The sequence below is a fragment of the Notamacropus eugenii genome, chromosome 1, assembly GCF_028372415.1.
Source record: "Notamacropus eugenii isolate mMacEug1 chromosome 1, mMacEug1.pri_v2, whole genome shotgun sequence".
Classification (NCBI taxonomy): domain Eukaryota; kingdom Metazoa; phylum Chordata; class Mammalia; order Diprotodontia; family Macropodidae; genus Notamacropus; species Notamacropus eugenii.
The window spans coordinates 587,109,687-587,137,488 of record NC_092872.1 but is presented as its reverse complement, the minus strand read 5'-3'; the positions used below and the strand labels follow the sequence as shown (position 1 = coordinate 587,137,488).

Here is a 27,802-nt window from a genome sequence, read left to right as displayed (position 1 = left end):
ACAGCTAGATCTATTTTATTTTCAGATATTGAGTTATTTAAGATCTCTATTTGGTTCTAATAGTTTAGTATTTTATATTCTTGAAGATATTCTGCTGTTTCTTTTGTGTTCCTAGTTTTGCTAACATTTAAGTGCATAATATTCTCTGAATTTCTAATGTTTTTGTTGTAATTTCACCTTACTCATTTGGTATTTTATTTATGATTCCCTGCTCCTTTTAAAAACTAGGTAGCTAAAAGTTTTATCAATTTCATTAGTCTTTTGAAAGAACCAGCTTTTAGTTTTATTTATCATTTTAATTTTTTGTTCCTAATTTATCTGTTTTGCTTTCAATTTTTAAAGTGATTAAAAATCTTTTGTGCTCAGGTTTTCAGGTTTATTTGTTGTCTTTCTAATTTTCCAAAATACATATTCAGTTCCTTAATCCTTTCTTTTTAAGTTTTATTAATGTATGTTTGCAGGAATGTAATTTTCTCCCTGAAGATTGAGTTGGGTGCATCCCAGAAATTTTTGTTTGTTGTTTTACCATTAGTTTCACATAATTTGTTCTTTGATGACCCACTTATTATTTAGGATTTCATTGTAAGTTCTCCCTTTGGGCCTATGTCTTTTGTTTGTTGTCCCTGAAACAATTACTGTCTTTATTTCAGTATGGCTTATATTATTGAATATATATCTTTTTTTAAACTTATGATTAAGCTCAGATTTGTAGGGTAAATCGTCCTGGGATGCATTCTGAGCTCCATTGCTCTTCAGAACACATTCCATTTCCTTGCCGATCTAGAAAGTCTTGTGTTATTCAAAGTTCCTTTCCTTTTAAGGTCTTTCCTGGTTGTTTGCAGAATTTTTTTCCTTTGAATTAAATTTTTAAATTTAACCATTATATATTTTGGAATTTGTAGCTATGCATTATTTCCTGGAGATAATCTACAAATTCTTTCAACTGGTTTTTCATTTTTTATGTTCAGAAGTTCTGGGAGCATTTCTTGTATTATTTCTTATTCTGGGGTTCAGGTTTTTTAGTTTGTGTTCTTCTGGGAGAACTGTAATCCTTAGATTGTCTCAGTGCTTTTTCTATGATTTCAATATGTCTTGCTTGAAGAGAGGGCGTTTTCTTTTGTTATTGGTTTTTGCCTCTCTTCTAGGTTGGCCTTCATTTCTGTTTATTTGTATTTCGAATCAGTTGTTTTCTCTTTTGTTTCTTTGGTGAGACATATCATCACAGATCCCAGTTTTTCTATTCTTTCAGTTATGTTTGCTGTCAGGGCATAAATTCTGCTCTCACAATTTTCATTTCTCTTTAAATCCACTAAGGAACAGTGTGTTAAGTTCCATGTTCTCCTCAAAATCTATAGGCTCCTCTGTCTCATCAAATGTTGAATTGTCTTCCCTTTTTTTGTAGTGTTTATTTATAAATGACTGTACTTATTTACTAGATTTGGACACCTATTTCCTTCTACTGTTAGGACTTTCCCTATTGATTTATCTGCTTATGTTCAAGGTTTTTGAGTTTTCTTCCTCCTGAGATCCTTGGTAATTTCAGTCTTTCCTACCCTTATTACCCATATTACCCTTAAAAGTAGAATTTTACTCACTTTCTGACTCCCTCTCCTCCAATAATAGTTTCCTTGGAGGCTGGATCTCAAAGTGTCTCAGCCTTCTCTCACGCTGGACAAAATCATCATTCACTAGCCAAGGGGTCTTGAGGGGGTGGTGATATATAATTGGCTATAGCTTAGTTCTTTCCCTCAGCCTTAGTGGAGAGCTACATACATGCTGTTCTCTTCTCTCTGTTCCTCAGTTCTCTGACCCAGCATTTCAGAGTGTTGCCACTGTGGTGTCACTCCATCCAGTGGTGATTTCTGTCATTTGGAGTTTGGATCTTCAAGGCTCTAGGAGGAGGGGGTGTGTTAGAGTGTGAGGTTGAGATATATTTCAAACCCAGACACATATCCTACCCCTTTCTCTTTGTTTCTCAGCTTCTTTGCTTAAATCTTTTGCAGCACAAAATGCCAAATGTCCCAGCAAACTTTTGCAGCCTAGAGCCCAGATCTCCAAAGAAAAGAGGGAGGGTAGACTGAAGTATGGGGTTAGTTTTTATTGTAAGCATATTTCTAATTGGTTAGTGCAGCCTTGCTACTGGTAGTGTAATGGGAGAGAGGGTACTGAGCGAGCTCAAGTTAGGCAGTAGTTAAATGTTTTTAAACCTAGGTGTCCTAGACCAGTGATGTCAAATTCATATAGAAACAGGGGCCACTAAACCTGCAGGTCACGTATTAACTTAGAAAGCCGGGTATTAACATTGTCTGTGTTTTATTATATTTTTATTTATTTTGTTAAATATTTCCCAGTTACATTTTAGTCTGGTTCTGCCTAGGCTGTGTATTTGACCCTTCTTTCCCATAATTTGGAGACAGCAAAGATAGCTTTATCTTTGACGTATAATTTATTTTAGAGAGGTTTGAGAAGTTATGAAGATAAGAGAAAATGTCTAGTCCAGCATCTTATTGATCATGTGACCTCCACTCACCAAACATTTTTAAAGACCTTTTTGTCATACTATTTGTCATACTCTATACTGGGGAAGATACAAAGTTTAGATAAGATGTGGTCATTTCTCTTATGTATCTTACAGTTAAATTCAGGGGATGAGTCAAGCACAGATAATTGTATTTCAGTAGTTGTAATTTCATAAATGTAGATACCTCCTTTACCAATGTTGTTCACAGCTCCTTTTGCCTGTTTTTCCTCTGTGGTTCTCATTCATGTTTTCCCATGAATCCTCTTTACATGCTTTACCTACTGTGTGGAAGATATATCTTTTAGGTCATTTAAAGTTTCATGGATACCAGTGTAGTACTCAGGTTGTCTGTCCATCTTTTTATTCCTAGTACTTGCTACATGTTCAGTAGAACTTCCAGAGAGGTAGATTTACACTTATTGGCAAAGAATTTCTAGTGAGAACTGTCCAAAAGTGAAATGAGCTGCCTTACAAGATACCCCATCACAGAAAGTCTTCAAGCAGAGTCTGAATGATCACTTACCAGATTTACTGTAGGTTAGAATCATGCTTGGGGATTTTACTATTAACATCCTTTCCACCTCTGAAATTTTATGATTCTATGTTAGGATTGTAGAAAATTTGAACTGGGTGGTGTTTTATCTATTTTGTATTGTTTTTTTGTTTAAAAAATGATTTGACATTATTTCCTTACAGATGGGAAAATGTTTTTCTCATCTAGTTCCAGCGGAATACTATAAAGACAATTATAGGAAAATTCCCTTTGATTAGAAACTGAAAAGCTAATAGTCTCCTAGAAAATATTTGCTGAGGGGATGTATACCACACATATTAATATTAACCAAATATTATATTTTTTGTAAAGCATCTTTATTATTAATAGTAGCTACATAATTAACCAAATGTGGGACAAAAAATCAATATGACCACACATCTTTATTGAGCTATGTAATGTTACCAAGAGGATCAGTGATCAAAAAGGAAAATAATGAGGTGGATTAAAAGGTTTCACTGATCAATTTAAGGATACTCTCACAAGTAAGGCCCTTCCTGTCAATCTACTAAGGCATCATGTGATTCATAAGAAGTATCGAAAAGCAGAATTTAACAAGTCCACCACAGATGGAATAGTTTGCTTACTACTTAAGTCATTCAGTAAATAAAAATCAGAAGAGATAAATCTAAGGGGGCCCTCTGTTGGTGAACATTTTTATTATACATCCCACTGCACAGAACAGCATCATTTCAGTCTATCTGAAGAAAAAAAAAAGAGAGCCTGCTCCACAAAGAGTTCCTTTTGTCTGAGGAATGATTAACAGTATTTAACTTCACATTTCAAATTAAATACTGCCATTCTTTTCCTCTAAGTCTTCTGGCTAAATTCTTTAAAACACTTTATACCTCGCATAAGTAATTTAATCAGTGCACAAGAATCACAGAATGCCAGAGATGAAAAGTACAACTGTAGCTGGTTAGTCCAACCTATATTTGAGAAAGAATTTCCTTTACTACATATCTAAGTAATCCATCATCTGCTTGAAGATTCCCAATGAAGGGAGATCTAATACCTTACAAGGAAATCCATTCCCTTATGGATAGATCTAATATTTATATATTATAGTAAATTTAAATTTACCACTTTGAACTATTGCCTCTTTTTCTGTCCTCCAGCACCAAGCAAAACAAGTCTAATCCCTCCTATATTTGACAACCCTTCAAGTACTTAGAGATTTTAATGTTCCTTTAAGTCTTCTTTTCTCCATTTTCTTCAACCAGTCCTCATATGACATGAGCTTTGAGGCCTTTCACCTTGTTAGCTCTTCTGTGAATACTTTCTGAGCAACATCTTCTTAAAATGTGTGCCCTAAACAGAGTATAGTACTCTAGAGGTGCCATTTACTATCCGGGTGACCCTGGACAAGTCTCTTAGTTTCTTAGAACCTCAGTTTCTACATTTGTAAAGTGAAGGTGTGGATGATCTCTGAGGTTCCTTCTACGTTTAATCAACCTTAATCTCCCTTTAATTTAGGATCTTATGGTCTGTCTGCGGCAGGGGACAGTAGGACTGTCATTACATATTGTAGATATATGCTGCATTAATGTTGTAATACATGGAATGTATTACACATTCCATGTATATGCAATATTATATTGTATGTATGCAATATTATGTACAAACATGTATTTCATGTATGCATTCCATTTATGTATTTGAGTGAAAAAAGAGAATATCAATAGTTGGGTGAGTCAAGAAAAGACTTCATGAAGGAAGTGACATTGAATTTAAGACTCTAAGGAAGATAACAGTATGAGAGATGGTGATGAGATGGGAGTGTATTTGAGGCATGGGGTCAGCTTGTGGGAATGAATTAAATTTGGAGTTGAAGTATCCAATTTAAGGAATAGCAAGTAGTTCAGATTGGTTTTAATATTGAGTTTATGAAGGAGAGTAAGTAGTAGGAAACAAGACTGGAAAAGGAGGTATGAGCCAGAGCATGGAAGGCTTCGAAATTATCATTTGTTGTACAGACAATGGGGAGCCACTGAATAATTTTGAACATAGGAATGATATAATCAGACCTGTGCTTTAGGAGAATTATTTTGGTAGTTGTATAGAAAATAGTTTGGATAGAGGAAAGATCACAAATGAGAAAGTCAGTTAAGAGGTTATCAGAATAATTCAGGTAAGAAAGAGGATATATGAGCTTATGCTAGGATGATGGCTACTTGAAGACAAAGGGTTATTAGTTTTGAGATATTTTGAATTAGCATTGACAAAATTTGGCAATTGAATGGACATGAGAAGTGAGCAAGAAGAAAGATTAAAGATTTACTCTGGAGTTGGTGATAACCTGTGTTGACTGATAGAATAATGAGCCCTCAAGAGGGATAGGGAGAGTTTGGACTAACAGTTTTAAGGAGGGTTAGGGGAAGAAAATGAATTCTTTCCAGGTGATAGATAGATGAAGAATTTTTTTCTGGAAAGAGTATCTAGAAAGATGAGTGGTCAACAGTACCAAAAGCTGCAGAAAGGTCAGCAGAGGTCATGGAGGATGCATCCCCAAGGATCATCAGAAGCAGTTAAGAGATCATTGGTAACCTTGGAGGGAAGGTCTCTTAAAAAAGAAATCTTTCTTCTTCAGAGACAGGAGTCAAAGCAGAGAAGATGGGTGATAGTATAGATAGATTTAGGTTGTAGAGTAGGACAAAATGAGGGATGTTATGGCACATGATATATATTTTCTCAATAAGTTAGGAATTGAAGATATCTGATGACAGAAGGGTTGGTGGAAATTTGGAGAGACTGAAGAGAGAAAGCTTAGAACACCTGCTGATGGGAATGGGAGAGATGGTCAAATGGAAGATTTAGGGCAATTAGAAAAGCTTTACTTGAATGTACATAATTGAGACAACATTACATTTTTTTCTTGTCTTTGCCTTAATTCTCACATTGCTTTATGGATGGAGAAATAGTACTTTCAGATACAATTTATTTACAGCTTTTTATTTTTAGAGGTAGGTTACATTTTGAATAAGCCTTAACTTCATACTTCAGCCTTGGTGATAAATGAAGCAGCTGATGAATGCTTTGGACAGGGATGGGGAGCCTGTGGCCTCGAGGTCACATGTGGCCTTCTAGGTCCTTGGGTTCAGGCTTTTAACTGAGTCCAAGTTTTATAAAACAAATCCTTTTATTAAGGTAATTTATTCTGTGAAGTTTGGATTCAGTCAAAGAGCCACACTTGAGGCCCTAGAGTTACGCATGTGGCCACAGGTTCCCCACCCCTCATTTAGGATTTATATGCTTAATCCAGGCTTTCAGTCTTTCAGGACCAAGGAGAGCCTATGGGTTTTGGCCCCATTAGAAAACACGATATAATTAGTATAGAAATAGGACAGAATGAGGGATGGAGAGTAGGGTTATCTGATAGCGAAAGGGACAAGTTCAAACAGGAAGTATTTATTAAATACTTATTATATGCTAGGCACTGGTGATACAAATACAAAGAATGTAACAATCCCTACCCAAAAAGAGCTTACTTTTTAATGGGGCAAAGACGCTGAGATGGGAGATGAGCAATAAATATTAGTACTATGGGTGAGTGATAGAGAGGTCAGTTGGCTGAGTCGGAAAGGGTGGGAATGAGGAGGTGGAGTACAATAAATCTGCAAAAATTGATTGGGTCCAGGTCTTGAATTGCTGTTTCAGGAATTTATATTTTTTCCTAGAGACAACAGGGAGTCCCTTGAGTTTATTGATGAGAGGAGTGACATGGTTACTTACATCTGCATTTAAGGAAAATCGTTTTGAGAGGTGTATGAAGGATGAACTAGAATTTGGAGATAGTTGAGGCAGAGACCAATTAGGAAGCCATAATAAGATTTTAGAGATGGTGAGGGCCTGATCTAAAGTGGTGGTTATATGAGATGGGTCAAATGTGAGAGATACTGAGGAATTTGAAATGGATGAGGAAGAGTGAAGAGAGACTTGAGGAATGGTGGTGGCCTTAGACAAAAGCAGGGAAGTTTGGAAGGAACATTGGTTTTGGGAGATAGCTAATTTTATTTTGACATTTTGAGTTTGATATGTCGCTGAGAAGTGCAGTTTGAGTTGATGCAAAGAGTTGAAGAACTGAATCACAGGGCCTATACTCATGTTTAATACAAAAGCTTGATCTTTGTTCTATTTCTCTGTCGTTTCATTTAGTCCTAGCTGGCATGTGAAATTGCACCTGATGAGATTTCATTGGAGGAAAAAATAATTTTTTGATTTATATCTAATGAACATATATTTATCAAGCTCTCAGCACTATGCTTGACTTAGGTGGCAGGGGTGTGGTGGTGGTGAGGAAGATACAAAATAGATATGAGACAGGGACTCTGTCCTCAAGAAATTATTGTCTTGCATGTTCTTAGAGGCCACCCAACATTTGTTAGGATGAAAAATCAAGTCTTTTTCTCTGGGTTCATTTAACTCTGTAAAGTATTATACACAGGAGATGAAAAGGGGACTACAGTGCATATGTTCTACATTGTTTGTCTGCAGTCCCCCAGTCTATGCATTAACTCCTCACCAGCCTAGCTTTGGAGTGAAGGGTGGCTGTTTTTGCATAAACACTGTCATTTTAGTGGCACTGCTATTTCATCTTTGAACCATGGCATCAAAGAAACATTGACCTTATTCTTGTTGCTTGCCTGTCTTTGAAGCGTATGGCTTTGTATTGCAGATTAAAGTGAAGACATTCATCAAGAAACAGATCTGGCAAATCACTCCCTAAACTCAGGATGAAACAAAGCTTTTCAGGCTTCGATTACAGTTGCACAGCAGAGTGAGCCAAAGATGAAGGCTTTAATGCTAGTCGCCTCAGATCCCTTAAGATAGCAATAGCAGGGCAATAGTGTGGACCTTTTAGTTTGGGATAACTTTACCCTGTAAATTACTCACTAAGTTAGCTTTCTAGGCAGAAAAGAGAAGGTAATGGAAGGAATCCCAATCTGTGTTCTTCATTCCTTACTTCAATTTAGATAAAACTGACATTTGGAAAAATTAAGTCCTCACAATAATGCACTATCCACGTTTAGTTACTTCAAATGAAAACCTTAGTAGAGCAGTAGCTGTAACAGGTCAAATAAATTGTAAACTTTATATTTACTATATCATTTTATTTTTCTTCTGTGATTACTGATCACTCTTTTAAAAGGCAGTACTTACTCTTCCTGTGTATTTTCTTTCTCTGTAGGACTTAATAAAGAGCAGGCAAAATGGAGGTGCATATTAAGAGAGAAAAGTGAGCAGTGCTATGCCATATTTAAAAAAACAAGTGATATAAAAACTAGTATAGAAATAAAACCACCTAGATTTGTATAGCAAATTCAAATGGGTTTATTTGCCCTAGATTTGTTAAATTGGTATCTTATAAAGTTTATTTAAAACATACTGATTTAAAAAAAACTTAATTTATGTAAGATATTTCATCACAAAGTACATACAAAAGACTAGTATATATTCTGCATGGTTGAAATTTGTCCAGGCACAAGAAAGGCAGAAACAGCCCTGGGAGGCAGAGTAAAATATGACCTATTATACATTTGTTGTCTTACCATTCCTTGTTCCGTCTAGTCCCATCAGAGCTTTCATAGACCTGATTATTTGCTCTGCCACAGGTACAGACATAGATGTAGCATAAACAGCACTATGTGAATGAATTCTTAAATAATCCACCAGGTTCTGAAAAAAAAGAAAACCAAAATACAAATGAAATAAATGTGTGTGTGTGTGTGTGTGTGTGTGTGTGTGTTTTACAGGAAGTGGTAATCTTCACCATGGTCCACTTTAGGTCTGTTCAAAGGGGAAAGAAGAGTGGGCTAGTTTGGTTGGAATGTGGACTGCATAGGGGAAATAATGTAAAACACACTAGAAAAATAGTGGATAGTATTGTTAGGTTTTGCCTGTGTGAGCCTTTCTTATATTTCCAGACTGTAAACTCCTTGAAGTCAAGGGCTCATTTGTTTTCTTTGACAGCATTAAATAATGTGTTTTCAATATTTTGCTACCTTTGTATCCCCAGAACCGTCCTACGCCCCACCCCCACACACACTGATTGAATTGAGGAGACAGTATAGCTTCAATGAAACATTTAGGCCAGTATTGATGTTGCTGAGTCATTCAGTTGTGTCTAACTCTTCATGACCCCATGGGCTGACTTGTCCATGGGGTTTTCTTGGTAAAGATGCTGGAGTGGTTTGCTATTTCTCTTCTTCAGTGGATTAAGGCAAACAGAGGTTAAGTGACTTTTTCAGGATCACACAGCTATTAAGTGTCTGAGCCTGGATTTGAACTCGGACCTTGTTGACTCCAGGCCTCTCTTGACTCTCCATTGAGTCAGCTAACTGCCTCCTAGTCCAGTAAGAGGAGACAAAGTTGGAAAAATAGGTAGAGGTCAGATTGTAAAAGGTTTTTAGTCCCAGGTTGATTTAGGTATTTGAATTTTATATAAAAGTAGTGGAGAATATTGAAAATTCTTGAGCTGGTTGTTAATAAAATGGTGATCTTCATTAGAAGGACAAATCCTTAGCCTTTGTTTCTTCCTCCCGATACCAAAATAAAACCTATGGGTAAAACTAATTAATTATGACTCCACTAAGAACTTGCAAGAATTTGAACAAAGGCTAGGTTGAACTTTACTTTTTAGAGAAGTCATTTATTCCTAGATGGTGCCAGTTGGGTGCTCTTTTCAAGTATCTTCTTGTGAAAGGCACTACTGTACTAAGCACTTGGAATTCAAAAGTGTAAAAGAGACACCACTTATATTAAAGGAACTTATTTCTATTGGGGAAATTTAAAAAATGGCTATATATGTATATATATATAAAGTAGGAGGAAGTGTGCTGGGCAAATGAGAGAGAGAAATCATGAACAATTGTAGGGATTAGGGATTACATTACAGAAGTGGTAAGTACTTGAACCTTGAAGAAACAGAAGGCTTGTGAAAGGAGAAAATGGGACAGAGAGCTTTCTAGGTGGGATAGGGAAGGGGAGGGACTGCCAAGCATGTTTGGAGGTAGGAAATGGAATGAGTTTGTAGAATAACCAATAGCCCAGTTTCAGTGAAATGCATAGTATACACAAAACAAAAACTCCTTATCTTGCCATTCAAGGTGAGTTTGGCCCAAATTACCTTTCCAGTTTTGTTTTCTACTACCTTTTTATAAGAATACTATAGCCAAATTAAACATGCTATTGCCCAAACATAGCTTACATTTTGCTGCCTCCAGGCATTTGTTGAAACTGTTCTCTTTTTGTGGCATGCTTTCTCTCTATATCTCTTCCTCTACAAATTTTAAACATTGTTAGAGACCCACCTCTAAGAGCACTTCCTCCTAAAAACCTTTTCTGATACATTGGAAGTGCTCTCCTTTCCCTAGATTCCCATTCCATATTGTATCAGTCATGATATTTATTAATTCCTGCCTTGTTTTGTGTGCTTGGGTTGTTTGTAATTTAGTTATTTATATGTATTACCCTGGGCTGGGAAGATGGCTTATTGCTTCTTTTTATTCTCAACAGTATACCTAGCATAGAGACTTGCACAGAAGAGTTGGGCAGGAATATTTATTAAAGGAATGAAAAGTGCTGATGTCTTTAGAAAGCCCCATATCACTTAATAAAATAGTCCATAAATCTCTAGACACTGGGATAATGCAGATGGCACAGACGTGGTGATACAGCATATCACACCTCGATCCAGTGTGATTATGTTTGTTGTCTTACTGGTGTGGGAGCAAGTCTAAAAACAAAGATGTCTTACGGAAGGGGGTTATTAGGTTGATGGCAGATTTCTATGTAAATAACAATATCTGCAGTGAATTAGCCATACTCACTTTTTGTAAGATAAAAAGAGGGCTTAGATGTTTGCTTTCATATATGGACTCTGATAATTTTCTTACATAGGTTCCTAAGGGTAATTTACAACACTCTGTCAGGCAAGAGACCAGTGGTGGAAGTGGGACAAGGATAGGGAGTCAAAAGCTCAGGGAAGAGCGAGAAAATATTAATCTTCATTTGGAATCCACATTTCATGTCAGGCCTACCTCCTCTCTATCAAAGTTATTTTGGCATTTTCACCTTTGTTCATGCTGCTTCTTTCCCCTGATATCTGAAGTAACTTGCCAGTGACAAAGTAGTTTCTTCATAAATACTTGTTAATTGATTATTTTCTCAGTTTTTCTTTTTCTCATTGATGGTAATTAATTCATTCAGATTTTTATTGATATATCCATGGCAATATGCTGGGTTCCAAAAGGAATAAAGAATAAGTATAAAATGCAGATCTTGCCTTCTAGGATTTTACAATCTAATTAAGAAGAAAAGACATATTCAGATGAAAGTTATGATACAGATACATTATATTTACACAATGTTAGAAGAACAGTACAAAATGGAATGCAATCAAGAGCTAGAATGAGTAATAGAAACAATAAGTGATATTGTGGTTCAAAGAATGGAGAGACTAATATAAATTAGTGATCAGAGATAACCTCTTGGTGGTTCTGAGACCTGAGCTAGGTCTTGCAGGATAGATAACATATGGGAAGACAGAGAAGAGAGAGGACATTCCAGGAAAATAGCTCAGGAAAAGGTGTACAGTGGATGATTTTAATATATATGAGAGTTATAATAAGCATCTGGCAGTGGAAGACTTTGGATAGGGGAGTAGCAAAAGATGTGTCAGTTTTTAATATTTGGCAAGTTTGGACTTTTATTTTATGGGCAGTGTGGAACCATTGGAGACCTGTGAGCAAGAGAGTGACAATGTGAATTTGAAATTTTTTGGGAAGACTGGCAGTCAGTAATATACAGGAAAGTGGGTGGGGGTGTGGTTTGGAGGAAGGTGGTGTTTAGAAACCAGACACTGAGATTTGTTAAGAGGCTGTTGCAGATGACTTGGAGAGGATGAGAAGATTGATAATAAAGACAATGGAAATGGGAGGAAGGGATGAAGACTTTGATCAGATAAGGGATGAAGAAGAAGGAGCAAAAATGACCCAGGCCTCAAACTTGAATTATTGAGAAAATGGTGGTTTCATTAAAACAGGAAAGTTGGGAAAGGAGACTGGTTAAGAGTAAAGTGATAAATCTGAGCCTCAGATCCTGTTCTCTTCTGTGATACCTTCCTGGACTATTAATCCACGTTGCTCTCTCTCTTTTTTGAATTCCTGAAACACTTAAATCTGTAGTATTCAGTTTAACTTTTGAGAGGTAGTGAATATGTTTAGTGAGAAAACAGTTGTATAATTTCAGAGTTAATCTATGGTGAGATTATTTTTAGTGATTGTATATTTGGGAAAATGAGACAATCAGTGATTTGGCATTTCGCAAGGCAAATGCAAAGCTGAGAAACCCTGGTCAGATACAGCTGAAGAGGGTAGGATGGTAAAATGTGTCATAGTGAGATCTCCTTCTCCCAGTCTCCCCCTATGTATTACAAATATTAGGAGAACAATCCCTAAGGTCATATACCAAATGTAAGGCATGAATTTCTGAACCCCTTCTACTTTTGTTTTGGGAAGAAATGCCTGGGAGGGCTGGAGGGGAGGGTGAAAGGGATAGGATGAATGATCATGTACTAGATTTGTGTGATACTGCCATTCTAATGTGAGCATAGTGTGAGTATGTATTTCATCAGTGCTTTTTGATTGCTTGATTAGAATTGAGATTGATGAGCTCTTGATTGTGTTGGGGAAGTAAACTAAATTTACTAAATCATGTGTATAGTGAAAGGAATGAAAGTTAAAGTCTTTGAAAGCTTGAAAGAACCTTTTTAGATTCATAAAAATGTGCCAGCCCTTCACACCTATAAGATTGGCAAACATGACAGAACAAGAAAATGATAAATGCTGGAGAGGATGTGGGAAAGTTGGAACACTAATTCATTGTTGGTGGAGCTGCGAGCGCATCCAACCATTCTGGAGAGCAATTTGGAACTATGCCCAAAGGGCTACAAAAATGTGCATACCCTTTGACCCAGCAATATCGCTACTAGGACTATATCCCCAAGAGATCATAAAAATGGGAAAGGGTCCCACATGTACAAAAATATTTATAGCAGCACTCTATGTAGTTGCCAAAAACTGGAAGTCAAGGGGATGTCCATCAATTGGGGAATGGCTGAATAAATTATGGTATATGAATGTAATGGAGTACTATTGTGCCATAAGAAATGATGAACAAGAAGACTTCAGAGAGGCCTGGAAGGACTTATATGACCTGATGCTGAGTGAAAGGAGCAGAACCAGGAGAACTTTATGCACAGCAACAACCACAGTGTGTGAGAGTTTTTTCTGGTAGACTTAGATTTTTGTAATAACACAAGAACTTCTTACCAAAAAAAAAAAAAAAAAATCCCAATGGAGGATCTCAAGGCAAAATGCCTGCCACACTCAGAGAGAGAAATATGGAAGTCACTCACATATTGTAGCAGATCATGTTTGTGTATGTGTATGTGTTTGTGTATCATGTTCTGATTTGTTATACGATTTCTTTCATTTATCTTAGTCTGACTACATAGCATGACTATAGTGAAAATATACTCAATAGGAAAGTATATGTAGAATCTATACAGAATTGTATGCAGTCGTGGGGAGGGAGGGGGGCAGTGGGGGGTAGGTGGGGGGGATAAAATCACAATTGTATGGCAGTGATTGTTAAACATTACAAAATTAAAAAAAAATATGCTCTCTTAATCATGAAAAAAGGGAGTATGTTTTGGATGGCAGATTTAAAAAAAAAAAATGTGCCAGCCCTGTTTTCACCTGCTAATTTTTCTAGCCCTTTTTACATATCTAGAAATTTTAGGGAGTCATTGCTTCTCTGATGGAAGTGAGTATACTTCAAAAAGAGTAATAACATTTATATGTAAGGTCTTAACTTGCATGCAGATTTATTTCTTTTTTTCATCTGACCTAGTTTTTCAGAGATTGTATTTGTGCATTCACATTACTTAGAATGGCTAATCAGAAAGTGGTACTGTGGATTGAGCTCTGGGGAATATCAAGGAAGGTGGAAGTCTTGGTTATTGATTTCTCCTTTCTCCTGTCCATTCAGGCACCATGAAAAATTAATTAATAGTTGATTTTGGCCTTTTGCAACTTAGTTCTGTGTTATGTCTTGCTTTAGAGTGGGCTCTAGATGTAGTTATACAGAGGTTACAATGCACAAATGTTGGTTCAAAATTCTGATTATTTTCCCTACGCGTAGGTCCACGGTTCAAGGACAGGGGTAGCCTTGCTAAAGGAATTCAGACAAGAGGATTGTTTGAATAAACATTTTAGTGCTCATTTCATGACCCCCATTTACTTCAAAGGGCTGTTAAACACAGCTATATCAAAGAACTTGGGCCAGAGCTGAGCTGAGCAGGGAGTCAGATTTAACCAGACTTGCTGTGGGTGAATGCAAAATCTCACCAAGCTGAAAGAGCCATGCCAAACGTGCTTCACTGAACCTTTAGCTGAGCAGTATGCTGTAGTTTATGCAGCTTCTCCTGTGTTTTACTACTCTCCTCTTCTGGATTCTAGCCTTGCAGGTTTGAATCCTGATGGCTACCGTCATTTAAAAAAAAAAAATCCTTTACTCTATTGTTTTTCATTTGCAGGCTGAAATGACCAGGAGTTTTTGTTCAGTGAATGAAAAAACACTGAAGATATTAAACAAAGCCTTCTCATGCACCTAAGAAAATCTGGATCCTTCTGGGTTCAGCTGACTTTACAGAATCTCCTCAGCAACAAGAGAAATAGAAAGAAACAAACAATTCTCATCAGCTGATCCCTTTCTCTAAACAAGTTATGACAAGAAGAACCTATAATATATAACATATAACATATAACAAGAAGAAGTTATGATAGGTAGAGAGAAGGAATTCTCTGAATTTTTTTCTCAAAAGTCCCGAAAAGAGAAGATTTCAAATTGGAGCTGCTTATAGCTAGAGAATAATCACATAAAATCTCAAAATTGGCAAGATGCAAAGCTTGGCTTTAGAGAAAGAATTTTAGTGACATGTAGGGAGTGAGGAGAGAAGAAGGCAGCCCCACTACTATTTTTCAGTCCATATGGTATGGCAGAATATGTGAGGAGAAATAAATACTTCATACTTGGTCAGGGAAAAATTATTGCTTGTGTGTGTTTGTGTGTATTTATGTGAACATTATAGTGCTCAAACCATCTCTCAAACCACCTTTTATATCTTTGTTTTCAAATATTTGTTTCTCCTTTAGGTAAAATTTTTTACAGATATGAGATTTCTGGAGTCTGCTAACTAATGAGATTACTATCTTGTCTTATTTATTGTGTTTAGTAGACAAAAAATGGAGAATGTTATGCACCTACCTGCAAAGGGAAGGGATACTGAGAGAAGGGAAACATTTGAAAATACTTGATACTTTGTCATTGTCCAAAAGCTATAGAATAAACTCTAATTTGGTCAGTTTGTTTTTCTGGCCCTTCCTCACTGTTGGTTACTAAGCTATTTGTAATTTGATTTTCCTGATCAACTCAGATAATTTAATCATCTTCCTTGTTATGCATTGGTTTGAGATGTTGTACCATGATGCCTAACCTACCAAGGATTTATCTAGTTGCTACTACAAAGCTGTAACTTTGAGATTCATAGAGAAACTTTATGTGTAAATACAAGATACTGTTACCATGTACAGGTGGCATTAGCCTTTGTGAATCCAGAGTTACCTCCATTTCATGATGAGATGCCAGAGTCTCGTACATGCATCTAATGTTAATACTACCATTTATAATTATAGTTGAGAGATATAAGGTTTTATTTTGCCAAGCCTTGGGACCTGATTGATAGATCAGCTGAGGTTAGCTGACAACCAATTGAACATCTATTCGAATTTTCTTAGGCTTAAGAAAATAAATATTTTGAATTGTTACATTTAAAAAGGTAGTAGCTTTTTAAAATATTCCATTAGCACTGATTTTGAATCTTTTTTGGGAGGTTTCCCAGTAATGCAAATTTAAAAAAAAATTCCTTTGTTACACTTTTTAACCTCTGAAAATTATGAGATATTCTGTTTTTTGAAGAGTACTGAGTGGAAAGGTGAGAAATTCCTTTTGAATCAAGGATTCTTCTGATTGCACAGTATATCTTTCTAGTAAACAACAACGAAATCAGACTCAAAGTTTTTACAAAGTCGATAGTCAGAGGAAAATCTATACAGTGAGAACCTGAAGTAAAGAAAATAAGGTAAGCACTAATGCTTCTCGAAACTTCAAAATGTGCCTTTCTTAAATGGAAACACACACTGGTCCATTATTATTTACAGACTACTTTAGAAACTGAGGCTGTAGACTATGAAGAACATACACGACATCCAGTAAATCATGAACTCTCTACGGAAACTCTAGAGGTCCTTACAGGGACCAGCCTAATAAGAGCTGGTAGGCTAGAGGTCATGTAGTCAGTTCCTGGATCAATAGCAGCACCATTCATACATAATGTTTTAAGGCTTTATCTATATTATTCTATTTGAGGCTCATTATAACTATTTGGGTAGCTAATATATGTGACTTATCTGTAGTCATATGACTCGTAAGTGTCTGAGAAGGGATTTAGATCCAGGTCTCTTCTGATTCAAAGTCCAGTACCATACCATGCTTTGTACCCTTTACTCCCCATAAAAAACAAACAAAAAAAACAAACAAAAAAAAACCTTTGGTTTTTGAATTTTGTTTCCCAGAGTACAGGACAATGTTTTTTTTTTTTCTTTTTAATACTAGACCAGATGATTTTTGAGGTCCTCCCTTTTCCCTCTGAAGTTCTGATAACTGTGTTGGTGGCTTCTATCTCATTTTCTGTTTCTTTCTACCATCTAGTGGCAGAATATAAAACTACAGCGCAACATTAAGGAGGAGGAGTAACAAATTAACTCATGATTTAGAGCTGGGAGGGATCTTGGATGCAATCTAGGCCTGTCTTCTCTTGTACATATAGGAAACGGAGGCCCACAATAGAAGTCACTGAATAATATAAAGGTCATGAAAATCACTATAGTTATCTAGTTTTTTATGAAAATTGACTTATTACATGTACGTATAGTAAGTTTCATCGTACTATACGCTATCAGAATCAGCGAGGTAAAGGACAACATTATTAGATTCTCTGCTGTAATAATGGACTTATATTACAGTTTATACATAATGTATATGTTACTTATTAAAGGCAATAATATACGCAGAAGTACTTTGTAAACTGTAAAGTATATGAACATAAGTTGTTATTCATGAACTAAAAGGCTTATAGAAGACAATGTATATTTACACAGTACTATTATTTTGTGGTATTCAATTAATTTAAAAAATGATTAAGCAACTATTTTAAATGTATATATATATACACACACATACACACATATCAAACATAATGCTAGGCGCTGGGGATACAAAGACAAAACAAAAATAATTCTTAGTGCTGGGAAGCTTATATTCTGCTGGGGCTGGGAGAGAGAAGTGAGAAAATTTGCACAAATACAAAATGTTCATTTTTGTTCTACAATTAGCTTGGGGTGGTTGTTGTGAGGGAAGCTAGAGAGGAGAGGAAGAACTGAATTGAATAGCACATGGAAGGAAATTGTGAAGCTGATATGGAGGAATTCCTATTTGTTAGGGTCAGAGATTGAATTGAAGTTGGGGGAAAATTTTTAGAAGAGCAAGAAATGAAGACTCAAGAAGAACATGTGTTAGCTGTATTCAGTTCTTTGAAGAACTGTTAATATGGCAACGGAACTAGTCTTAGCTGTTTGGTCCCAGAAGGTAGAATTAGTGATCTCTTCATTGCCATATCTAATGTTTCTTTCTCAGCCCCCACCCTTATTGACTTCTCTGTAGCATTTTATGTAATTGACCACTCTTTCCTTTTGTTTCTGAATCTTCATGACCCTCTTTCACCTTGTTTTTCTTTTCATCTGTCTGACCATTCCTAACATCCTTTGCCTTGCTCTTTATCCATGTCATGTCTCCTAAGTAGGTGCAGGGTACCACTGTATGTTAAGAATACATTCTGGTAAGGAAATCTAGGAACCAAACAACAACATAGTTGAAAACATTTGGGTGAAGATCATAAAAACAGTTAGTTTGGTGATAAGAGTATATACCACAGACCATCTGAATAGAAATAGGAAATAGATCAGTGGTTCTGGAAACATCACATTCTTGGCAGGATGGGTAATTTTAGTTGTGCAGACATGCTTAAAACTATTTCTCTGCTTAAAGTAGAGTGGCTAATAACTTGTTGACTTAATGATAATTTCAACTTTCAAAATGTAGAGGAACTTTAATCTGATTCTCATTAACAGTGAGGTACTTGGTGATTGGGAGTGGATATGATAGGAATATTAGACAGTGATTATACCCTCTTTAGAGTTCATGATGGAAAAGAGGTAAACCAGGCATTGCCAGACTGAACCTTTGATTGGAGAAAACTGATTCCAGGGGTTCAGAGATAGTACAAGGAAGATGTCATGGACTAAAAATCTATAAGAGAAATTGTAGTTGGAGGCTTTGGAAGCCTTGAAGAATGAAATTCTGAAGAAAGAAAGGGAAAGAGTTTTTGATGAAGCAGAAAAATGATAATTGTTTGAAGAGACCGATGTGTATGCACAGAGAATTCCTCAACAAACTTAGATTTCATTTATTTATTTATTTTTGCATTTCAGTAGTTTTATCGAAAGATCCCTTTCTTAGTACCAGAACATAATGGTACTGTGTTAGGTTTCTTCAGCAAACTTAAGTTGCACTGATGAATTAGAAAGCAAATTCTCAAATGAATCAGGTGTTTAGGAGTAAGTGAAGAGTACATCTACAAAATGCTTTACAATATGAAGCATAAGAAATATGAGACGTACTCTGGTTCTTTGGTTTATCTTTAAAGGGAAGTTTTGGATTCTCACTCCTTCCCCCAACATGATGTCAAAGAACTAGCTTTAGCTTTTGTGGAAATTAAGCTATATATTTTAGTGATTAACTATATACTTTCCCAATCCTGTGTGTTAGTTTAGATTCATTAGTCTTCAACTAGCCTTAAGCGCTCCAGCTACGACATAATTAGTTAAATTGTTGCTTACTTGAATCTGGATAGATAACTCACTTTGTTCTCTCTAAATTGAATTGTTACAGGAGTGTTATGACAATAGCATACCCCATATGTATTGCTTTTAAATACAAAACTCTATACTAATGGTCTAGTTTTATACCAACAGTAATCCTTATTTAAAAGCTGTAGAGTGTTAGCATTAGCATATATTACTTTAGAAGGACACAGCTGAGGTTTCCAATTGGCAGACTGTGAGAGTACAATAGAAATTAATTTTTTTTTGAGGGGCTAGATATTGAGATAAAAATCATTCTGTATAAAACTTCGTATACCATATCACTTGTTGCCTAGGATAATGTTGAAGATCGCTTAAATTTAACATGTCTGCAACTTTAATACGATTTTATAGTCAAATATAAATGAAAAATATGCCATACAAAAGTAAATCCTTAGTATTATTGGATTATCTAGTTGTTTAAGGCTTTAACAAGGTTGTTTATACTGCCTGAAAGACTGGTCACCCTATTTACTAAGTACATCATATCATTTTTCTGAAGTTGATCTGTTTTTATTTGAGCTTTCATCCTAATTCAAATAACATTAATTAAAGTCAGTTGCACTTTGCCATCAGTACTACCTCTAATCAGTATACCAATCCAGATACTACTAGATTTGATCAATATTAATTGTCAATTTACAGTATAGTCTCCTGTCCTTATTCTACATTAGGATTTCACATTTAACTTTTAGTTTTAACAAACATGTTTCAAAGAGAATCATAATTTAATTCTGAACACATTTCCAATTATTGCACACATAATCAGTTTCCAACTATAGCCTCTTTTCCCCCTCAAGTTTGAAAACATCAATGCTATGCTATGTTTCAGACTTCACAGCTTAAGTACATTCTAATATTGGAACCCACAGTTCTGATGTGAAACAAGCCCTCAAAATAGTTGAATTTTTTTCACCATAAGAATCCAATTAAGACCCAGTTTCAGAGGGTTGTTGGAAGATGAGCCATTTTGTAATAACTATGCTTCAACTGATGTGCAGTATGGCCAGACACAATCCACTTTAACCTTCTGAACATTTGGTTTAGAACACTCTTTTGATGAGTATTCATTTAGGCACTTGCTACAAGTTTCTGCCAGAAGGTCAGATCTCTGCAATTTATCTTGGAATGTTTCTAAAGACATTCTGCATCTTCTGTCAATTCTATAAATTTCTGTGCTTGAATCTCCTATGCATTTATAGACAAGGCCAATACGGAAGGCTTTGCTTTAGAAAACATAATCCTACAGTGGCATGCCTTAAACCAAGCTTCCAGTCTTTCAAAACTCGGGTTTGATATTCTTTCAAATGGTAAGTTTTCAATGAGTGGGTGAATAATAGATCTGCAGAAACTGAAAGGCAGTAAGTAGTAGCTTTGACTTTCCAACCCACCTCTAATACAATCTTTTTTATTCTCATCAGTTTAGAAACTGATTTTGTATTGGTATATTAGATCAATGACCAATGGGACATTTCTCTCTTCCTTTGTGGATTTCACAGCCAGATAGAAACAACTTAATCCCACACATTCAGGGTGTTTGGGCTGCACCTTCACTGGATAAAAAACTGTCCAGTCAGCTAGAGAAAAAGTCTCAGTGTCAAAACCAAAGAACTGAAGTAGTCTAAGAAGGTTTTTTGCTTTGAAGTCCCTCAGTCTTGCAGTCATCCAAAGGCTGTTATCATGAGCAGATTCAATTAGTCTCAAGCCACAGACCTTTGACTGGCATCTAGACTCTTGTTCCAACAGAATATTCAGCTGGTTTCTGAGCTTCAATTGTTACCAGTGCCTCTATCTTCTTGAACTCATCTCAGCAGCTCTTTCTTGGTAGCACTGCACCCCACCCCCCTCCAAGGACTGTCCTCTCCTCACCCTGAAAAATGAGTCAGATGTCTCAGATGATGCAGGAACTATGTGGAGGAGAGGAGAAGGGTTGGAGCCAGGGGTGGGGAGTGGAGATAATGGAGAGGATTTCTGGGGCAGTGGCTACAGCAGAGAAAGACCAAGTCCAAGGTCAAGGAGTGCTGACAACAGACTTGGGTTTTAAAATATATAGTTGATGAAAGTAAGGGCAAGTAACAGTAACTATAAGAGCATGACATAATTCTGTAAAAACAGTATCAGGAATGCTAAAGCTTGGAATGGATTGAGCCTGGCTTAGTACAAGAATGTGTATATCAGAGGAAATGTGAAGAAAGGGTAGAACTCTTTTCTTAGGAGTAGAAGTTATGATAACTCATGAGAATAGATGGCAAGAAGCTTTTTGATTTTTTGGATTTTGTTTTCTCTGCCAAGGAGAATGACCATTGTGAAGGAAGTGACAGAAATAAATGTCCAAAGGGTGGTGATACCCGTGATAAGTTAATAGATAGTAAAATGAGCAGCTAGTTGTCCTAGAAGAATTCCAGGCTAGGGTAGAATAACTATATGCTTGGGGGCTTAAAGAAATAGTGGAAGTGATTGCTGAGTCACTGTCAGTGATATTTACAAAATTAGAGAATGAGAGATTTCTAAAAAGGGAAGTGAATAGAGTCTGTGAAATATAAGATAGTCAATTAATTAAATTGTTATCAAGCACTTATATACCATGCATAGTGCAAATCTCTGAGCATGTTATAACAAACAACCCCTGTCCCTTGGACAGCAAGGAGATCAAATCAGTTGATACTTAAAGAAATTAAGTCAGACTATTTATTGGAAGAACAAATACTATATCTGAAGCTTGAATATTTTGGCCACCTAATGGTAAGACAGGACTTATTGGAAAACACTCTGATGTTGGGAAAGATTGAAGACAAAAGGAGAAAGGTGGTGGTAGAGGTTGAAATGGACAGATAACAACATGGAAGCAATGAACATGAGCATGGACAGACTTCAGGAGATAGTGGAGGATAAAAGGTCCTGGCATGCTGTGATGACAATGGAGTTATGAAGAGTTGGACATGACTGAAAGATTGAACAAAATATCTAAATATGAATCTAAGCAGTGGGATACTCAATATTATATGTGGCAGGTTACTTTGCTTTATGGCTTATGCCTAGGAAATCTTGCCTTATTAAATTCACAAGGACAGAATTAGCCTTAATGCAAGAGATTATTTTCAGGATGTACATAGTTTACCTAGGTAAATGTTTTTTGTTTTACCTTTCTTCCAGCTATATATCCTCCAGCTGCTCCAAAGCTTTTGGTGAACGTTCCCATGAACACATCAACATCATAAGGGTCCATTCCAAAGTAGTCCACAACCCCCTGGCCTCTTGGGCCTAAGCATCCAATACTATGAGATTCATCCACGTAGAGGTAAGCTTTGTACTTCTTCTTTAAGGCAACGATCTCAGGCAGGCGCACAATGGAACCTTCCATGCTAGATTATGGAGACAAATGCTAATATTGTAATTTATCCTCTGAAAAGCTTTTCTTTTCCTTTTTGAATTATGGACATGACATTTAGCTTCTACCCCCTGTTAAAGATAGGTACTTACCTTTTTTTCCCCTAAGATACATTTTGAAGGCATAAGTTAAAATTTTTGCAACTAGGGAAGAGTCTAAGTGTTTTGAAAATGAAGGCTGTGCTTCTCTTCCATGTTTCCTGAAAAACTGAAATCAATTGTCTGTTATTTGGCATGTCGAATTTGGGTTAGAGTGAAGGACTCTCATCATGTAGTTTATTAATTTTAATTGTTAGGATGTTAAAAATTATATTCCTTTTAGTGATGGAATTGGTTCAATCATGTGATGATCCACTAACTGATGATAAGTCCCTAAATTCTTATTTGACCAATCAGATATTATCAGTCCCCTCTTTTGAACTGATGAAAGGTGAAGGTTACAGTGACAAAGCCATAAAAGAACTTTACTTGAAGCCATGGAGAGTTAAACATAACAAAATAACCATGCTTATAGAGCCAGATTCAATGTTTCATTGTAGTAATTGGTTTATTTCAGATATCTAATAGTTTGCTGTAGATGGAAACTTCTTTTTTATCCCCAGGCCTATGTTTGTATTTTAATTTATAAGCTCCTTCTCCTTTTGGAATTAGGCAGGATATAAATCTTATGAAAATGAAATAACAATGTCAAATTTATGTAGTAGGTAACTATTTGGAATTTTAAGCTTTTAGTAAGTTCTCAGAACAACTTGATTGCAATATCTTTATGGACAGTTTTGATTGTATTAAATGATTATCTCAATTTAAAAAATAGTTAAACAGACCAGTTAAGTCAAACTGCCAATTTTAATGTTTTCTTTCCCTTTACTGAATTTAAGTATAAATAAAACTAAATTTAATGCTTTTTAATTTTTTTCTGCTTTAAACACTTAAGTCAACAGGTCAGTTTAGATACTAAAAAAGTAAAATTGGTTTGGACATATATCCCTAGTTTAATGGTTGCTAGGTAAATAATCAAATTTAAAAAACAAACAAATCTTTTCACAGGCACATTTGTATGTGTGTGTGTATGTGTGTGTGTGTGTGTGTGTGTGTGTGTGTGTGTGTGTGTGTGTGTGTGTTTAGGCCATGATTTGAATCACATTAAGAATGGTTAAAGTTTTATTCCTTTAGCTTCAATATTTTAATATTTGAAGGTGAGCTACATTTAGGAGCATACTAATAATTTTTTTACATTTATTACTTATTAAACATATTTTTACTTTGAAATGGAAATCCTTTCCCAACCATTTCAACATTATTGAAAGAAAAACTGTTTAACAGATAATTTAAAGCAATATTCAAGGCCTTGAATTATAGTTGAATTAACAATGTAGTGAATATGTATATGTATATACATTTATATATATATACACACACATGTGTGTATATATTTATGTACTGTTTATTAGATAACATAGCTAACATATTATCTAAGTGTATAGATTTCTTTTTGAAATCTCCTTTCTCCCTGCTCCTTTTATACAATCTCAGTTACTCAATGGTAGCAACAGACAAATGCTATGATTTGCCAACTTCAATCATGGGAAAATCCTCCTTGTGGGCTCAAATCATACCCTGAGATAAGAAAGAAAATAATAGCTACTACCACTTTAAAATTAAGTAACTACTATCCTTTTTATTTTCTTGTTTTATGTTTTCACTTACTGCAACTGGAATAATATAAGGAGTTTGGAGTTCAGAAAATCTCAACAACTACTTTTTTGGATGGGAAATCTCAGGCATTTTTGGAGTAAATAATATCTCTTTGATGGAGAAATTAACTATCTTTGGAAGAACTGAATCTTCTAGGAGCAAGTGAATGATCATCAAATTATTTCTTGAGTATCAGTGGATTGAAAGTGATGGTTGTAACTTTGCTGCCTCAAGTCCCAGATCATTTGGAAAATTCCCCTTTGTTACTGATTTGTATAACTAGTATTCGTATTCCATAAGTAGAGATAAGCCAAAACCAATATGGATATTTCAAAGTGGTCGTACAAACAGTAAAAAATTCAGTTCATTCCAGATTGATGAATGATTATGTACTTTATTATGAATTTCCTCTTTAGGAAAAAAATCAAATTGTGTCAATGAAGTATTTATTGCATTTTAATTAAAGAAATCAAATGCTATCACATATGCCTTTTTATACAAGTGGACCTAGTTTATTATGGTTTGTTTTCTTTAGTAGATAATTGAAATAGTGTTAGGACATCTCTGTGATTCTACCCTTTGTATGAATCAGAAGCAGGTATCATCTGTAGTTTCCTGGCTTTGATCAATACTGACTATAGACCTTGTGCTCACTACACCCAACAGATAGTATAAGACAATGCACACTGAGAAAGAAAATAGCCTCTGCCCTGGCGTCAGGGCTTCTTTTTAGTGCCACTTGCTCACAGATGCTGCTTGTTTTAACTATTATGATCTTGTAGACTTTTTACCCTGCTTAGTTGAACCCAAGTTCAACTAATTGAGATGATAGTTGTAATGCATTTATTACAATGCCCATTGGATGTTTATTCCCTTCTTCCTTTCCCCTGTGTTATTTACCTGACTGCATTAGTCAACCCTCTTGAAATTTACTTCATTTTAGTTGACCTTCCATGAACTTGATCTTTGTTTGCCCAACCTTTGATAATTTCCTGATCTTTCTACACCCTTCTCTTCCTCTACTGTTTGACTTCTTTGTAGTTTAATTTTAGTCTTCCAGATACTTCACAGCTAGCTGAGTTTTGGTCATGACTTTATGAATTTTAGTTCATCCTGTTGTGACTTATATACTAAGCATGCATTATTATACAGTATGGTTATCAATTATCTGTGATATTCTCCATTAGACTGTAAGCTCCATGAGAGAACAGATTGTGTTTCATGTATACTTTGTATCTCCTCCATTGCTTTGTACAGAGTAGGTGCTTAGTAGACAATTAAATTGAGTTATGCACTTGTACGAAATACATTATTCATTTCGGCATTTAACAATTTAACAAATTAAAAAATATATTGTTTACAGCCAGTATGTGTCAGTTACTAGGCTAAGTCTCATAAAAAGAAATAACAGAATCTCTGCTCTTAAGGAGCTTTTAATCTACTGAGACATACCATGATACATCCTCAAATAAGTATGATACAAAGTGGAATGTGATAAGAATAAAAGAGACAAACTGCTGAAGAGATCAGGGAGGACTTTATAGAAGAGGTGTGAGCTGGGGTGGACCTTGAAGGAAGAGGATTTCATAAAGTATAGTTTAAGAGGAAACATAGTGTAGGCATGGTTCATGGCCTCTGTAAATACACAGAGATATGAGAATTCAGGATGAGATCAAAGAAAAGATAATAAAAAGCCTTAAATACAGGGCTACCAGATTTATTTTTTACTTAGGAAACACAGTAAATGTTTTTGAGAAGGAAATGATATGGTCAAACCTGTTCATTAGCAAGATTATTTTTCTAATTATATAAATAATAGACTGGTATTGGGGAGATGTTGGAGGCAGAGACATCAATTAGGAGGTTATTACAGAAGCCCGTGTTACAGGTGATGAAACACTGAACTAGGGTGATGGTAGTATAAGAATAGAGAGGAAGGGATAGATGCAAGAAGTGTTGTGGAGGTGTTAACAGAGATTAATTAATGACCGTAATTGGGTGTGAGGGCTAAGGAAAAAGGAAATCAAAGCTGGCTCTGTCGTTTTGCATCTAGGTGACTGGGAAAATAGAGAAACCACTAAGAAGTAGATGCATTGAGAAAGAGGATCAGGTTTGGAGTTCATGAAGGAATGAAACTATCATAAGGCTATCATCTCCATTCTTTTACACACTGTATCTCTATTAATGAAGCCTGTGATTGAATTAACTGTTTTCATATGAATTACTATTAAGATAGGCCTGTCATCCTGAACTTGGAAGTTAATAAATTTTAGCTTAAATGTAGAATTTTATATTTATCCCTTTTAAATTTCAGTGTAATACCGTGGAAGAGAAAGTGCTGACTTTGTAGTCATAAGACCTAGGTTCAAATTCTACCTCTACTACTTACTGTGTAACTTTGGGCCAGTCATTTAACTTCTCTAGGTCTCATTTTCCTCCTCTATTAACGAGAGGTTTGGACTAGATGACTTCAGCATCCTTTCCAGCTCTAAATCCATGATTCAAGACTATTATTCAGGCCTGTGTAGTCTTTTTTGAATCTTGATTTTATCTTCCAGTGTAATGATTTTATCTTATAGCTTTGTGGCATCCATAGAGTCAGTGAATAAGCCTGTCGTTATGTATTTCTGAGAGGTGGCCTGCCATTATATAGAGCTAGCCTTGAAAACAAGAAAGACATAGTTTTACGTCTCAACTCTTACGCATACTGTCTTTGTGACCCTGAGCAGATCACTTAATCTATCAAAGCTCTTGGCAATTCTCTAAGACAATAAATTCAGAGAAGGCTCTGATCTACATTATTAGAAGGCATTTCTTCCTCTAGGAATTCCTGATACTAATGAAATCATAGGTTTAGTCTCTATTGCTAACCTGTAGAATAAGGATCTATTGATTTAAGTGTTACGCAGAACAGTAACAAGAACTGAGTCCTGTGGCACACTACTGGAAATTTTTTCATCAGATGACATAAATATATTAATTAAGACTATTTATGATCATCATACAGCTAGGATTTCGCTGAGATGTATCCAACTTACGTTTCTTTTATCTTCTTGAAAATGACATCATGACTTTATCATGTGCCTTGCAGAAACCCATATATATATATATATATATATATAAAATATATTTACATGTATATATCTAGAATACTTTCTTGATTTAAAAGTCTAGTAAGCATTCTGAAAAAAGGAAATGAGGGAGGTTTAGTATTATTCCTGTTTTTTTGTGACTACTTCTTAGTGAATATTTGCTTACTCATAGGGACTACTGCTTCCCTTTTTAGGTGCTCACAGACTTCTCAGTTTGTATCACATAGCTCCCTATTTCCTTACATATGTACTTTTTAGTAATTTTTTCACGTTTATTTCCGTTAGAATTTAGCACATAGACGGGAGAAGAGAAGACTGAGATGTGAGATACTAGAGTTCTTTTCAAGTCCATGAAGAATTTTGGTTAGGAGAAGGATTAGACATTTTCCTGGGTTCCTCTGTGTCTCTGTACAGTTTATTCCATTTACATAGTTACTGTAGGTTCTCTTTT

General features: G+C 35.6%; 1 protein-coding gene, 1 long non-coding RNA gene and 1 pseudogene across 4 annotated transcripts in view; 1 reads left to right on the top strand and 2 right to left on the bottom strand.

The window, feature by feature from the left end:
• Positions 1–25,559, top strand: part of LOC140520515 (uncharacterized) — a 98,098-nt gene extending 72,539 nt beyond the window's left edge. For all 3 annotated transcript variants that reach the window (XR_011972542.1, XR_011972541.1, XR_011972543.1), the window contains 2 exons: positions 22,331–22,475; positions 24,292–25,559. This is a non-coding gene — a long non-coding RNA (uncharacterized lncRNA). The remainder of the gene's footprint in view (positions 1–22,330; positions 22,476–24,291) is intronic.
• Positions 1–27,802, bottom strand: part of SPTLC3 (serine palmitoyltransferase long chain base subunit 3) — a 199,602-nt gene that overhangs the window by 36,284 nt on the left and 135,516 nt on the right. Inside the window, exons 8-9 of the mRNA XM_072634471.1 lie at positions 22,320–22,539; positions 8,624–8,750 (exon numbers count right to left, since the gene is read on the bottom strand). Of these exons, the coding sequence (XP_072490572.1) occupies positions 8,624–8,750; positions 22,320–22,539 (347 nt within the window). The remainder of the gene's footprint in view (positions 1–8,623; positions 8,751–22,319; positions 22,540–27,802) is intronic.
• On the bottom strand, positions 17,459–22,309 carry LOC140520514 (cyclin-G1 pseudogene; annotated as a pseudogene).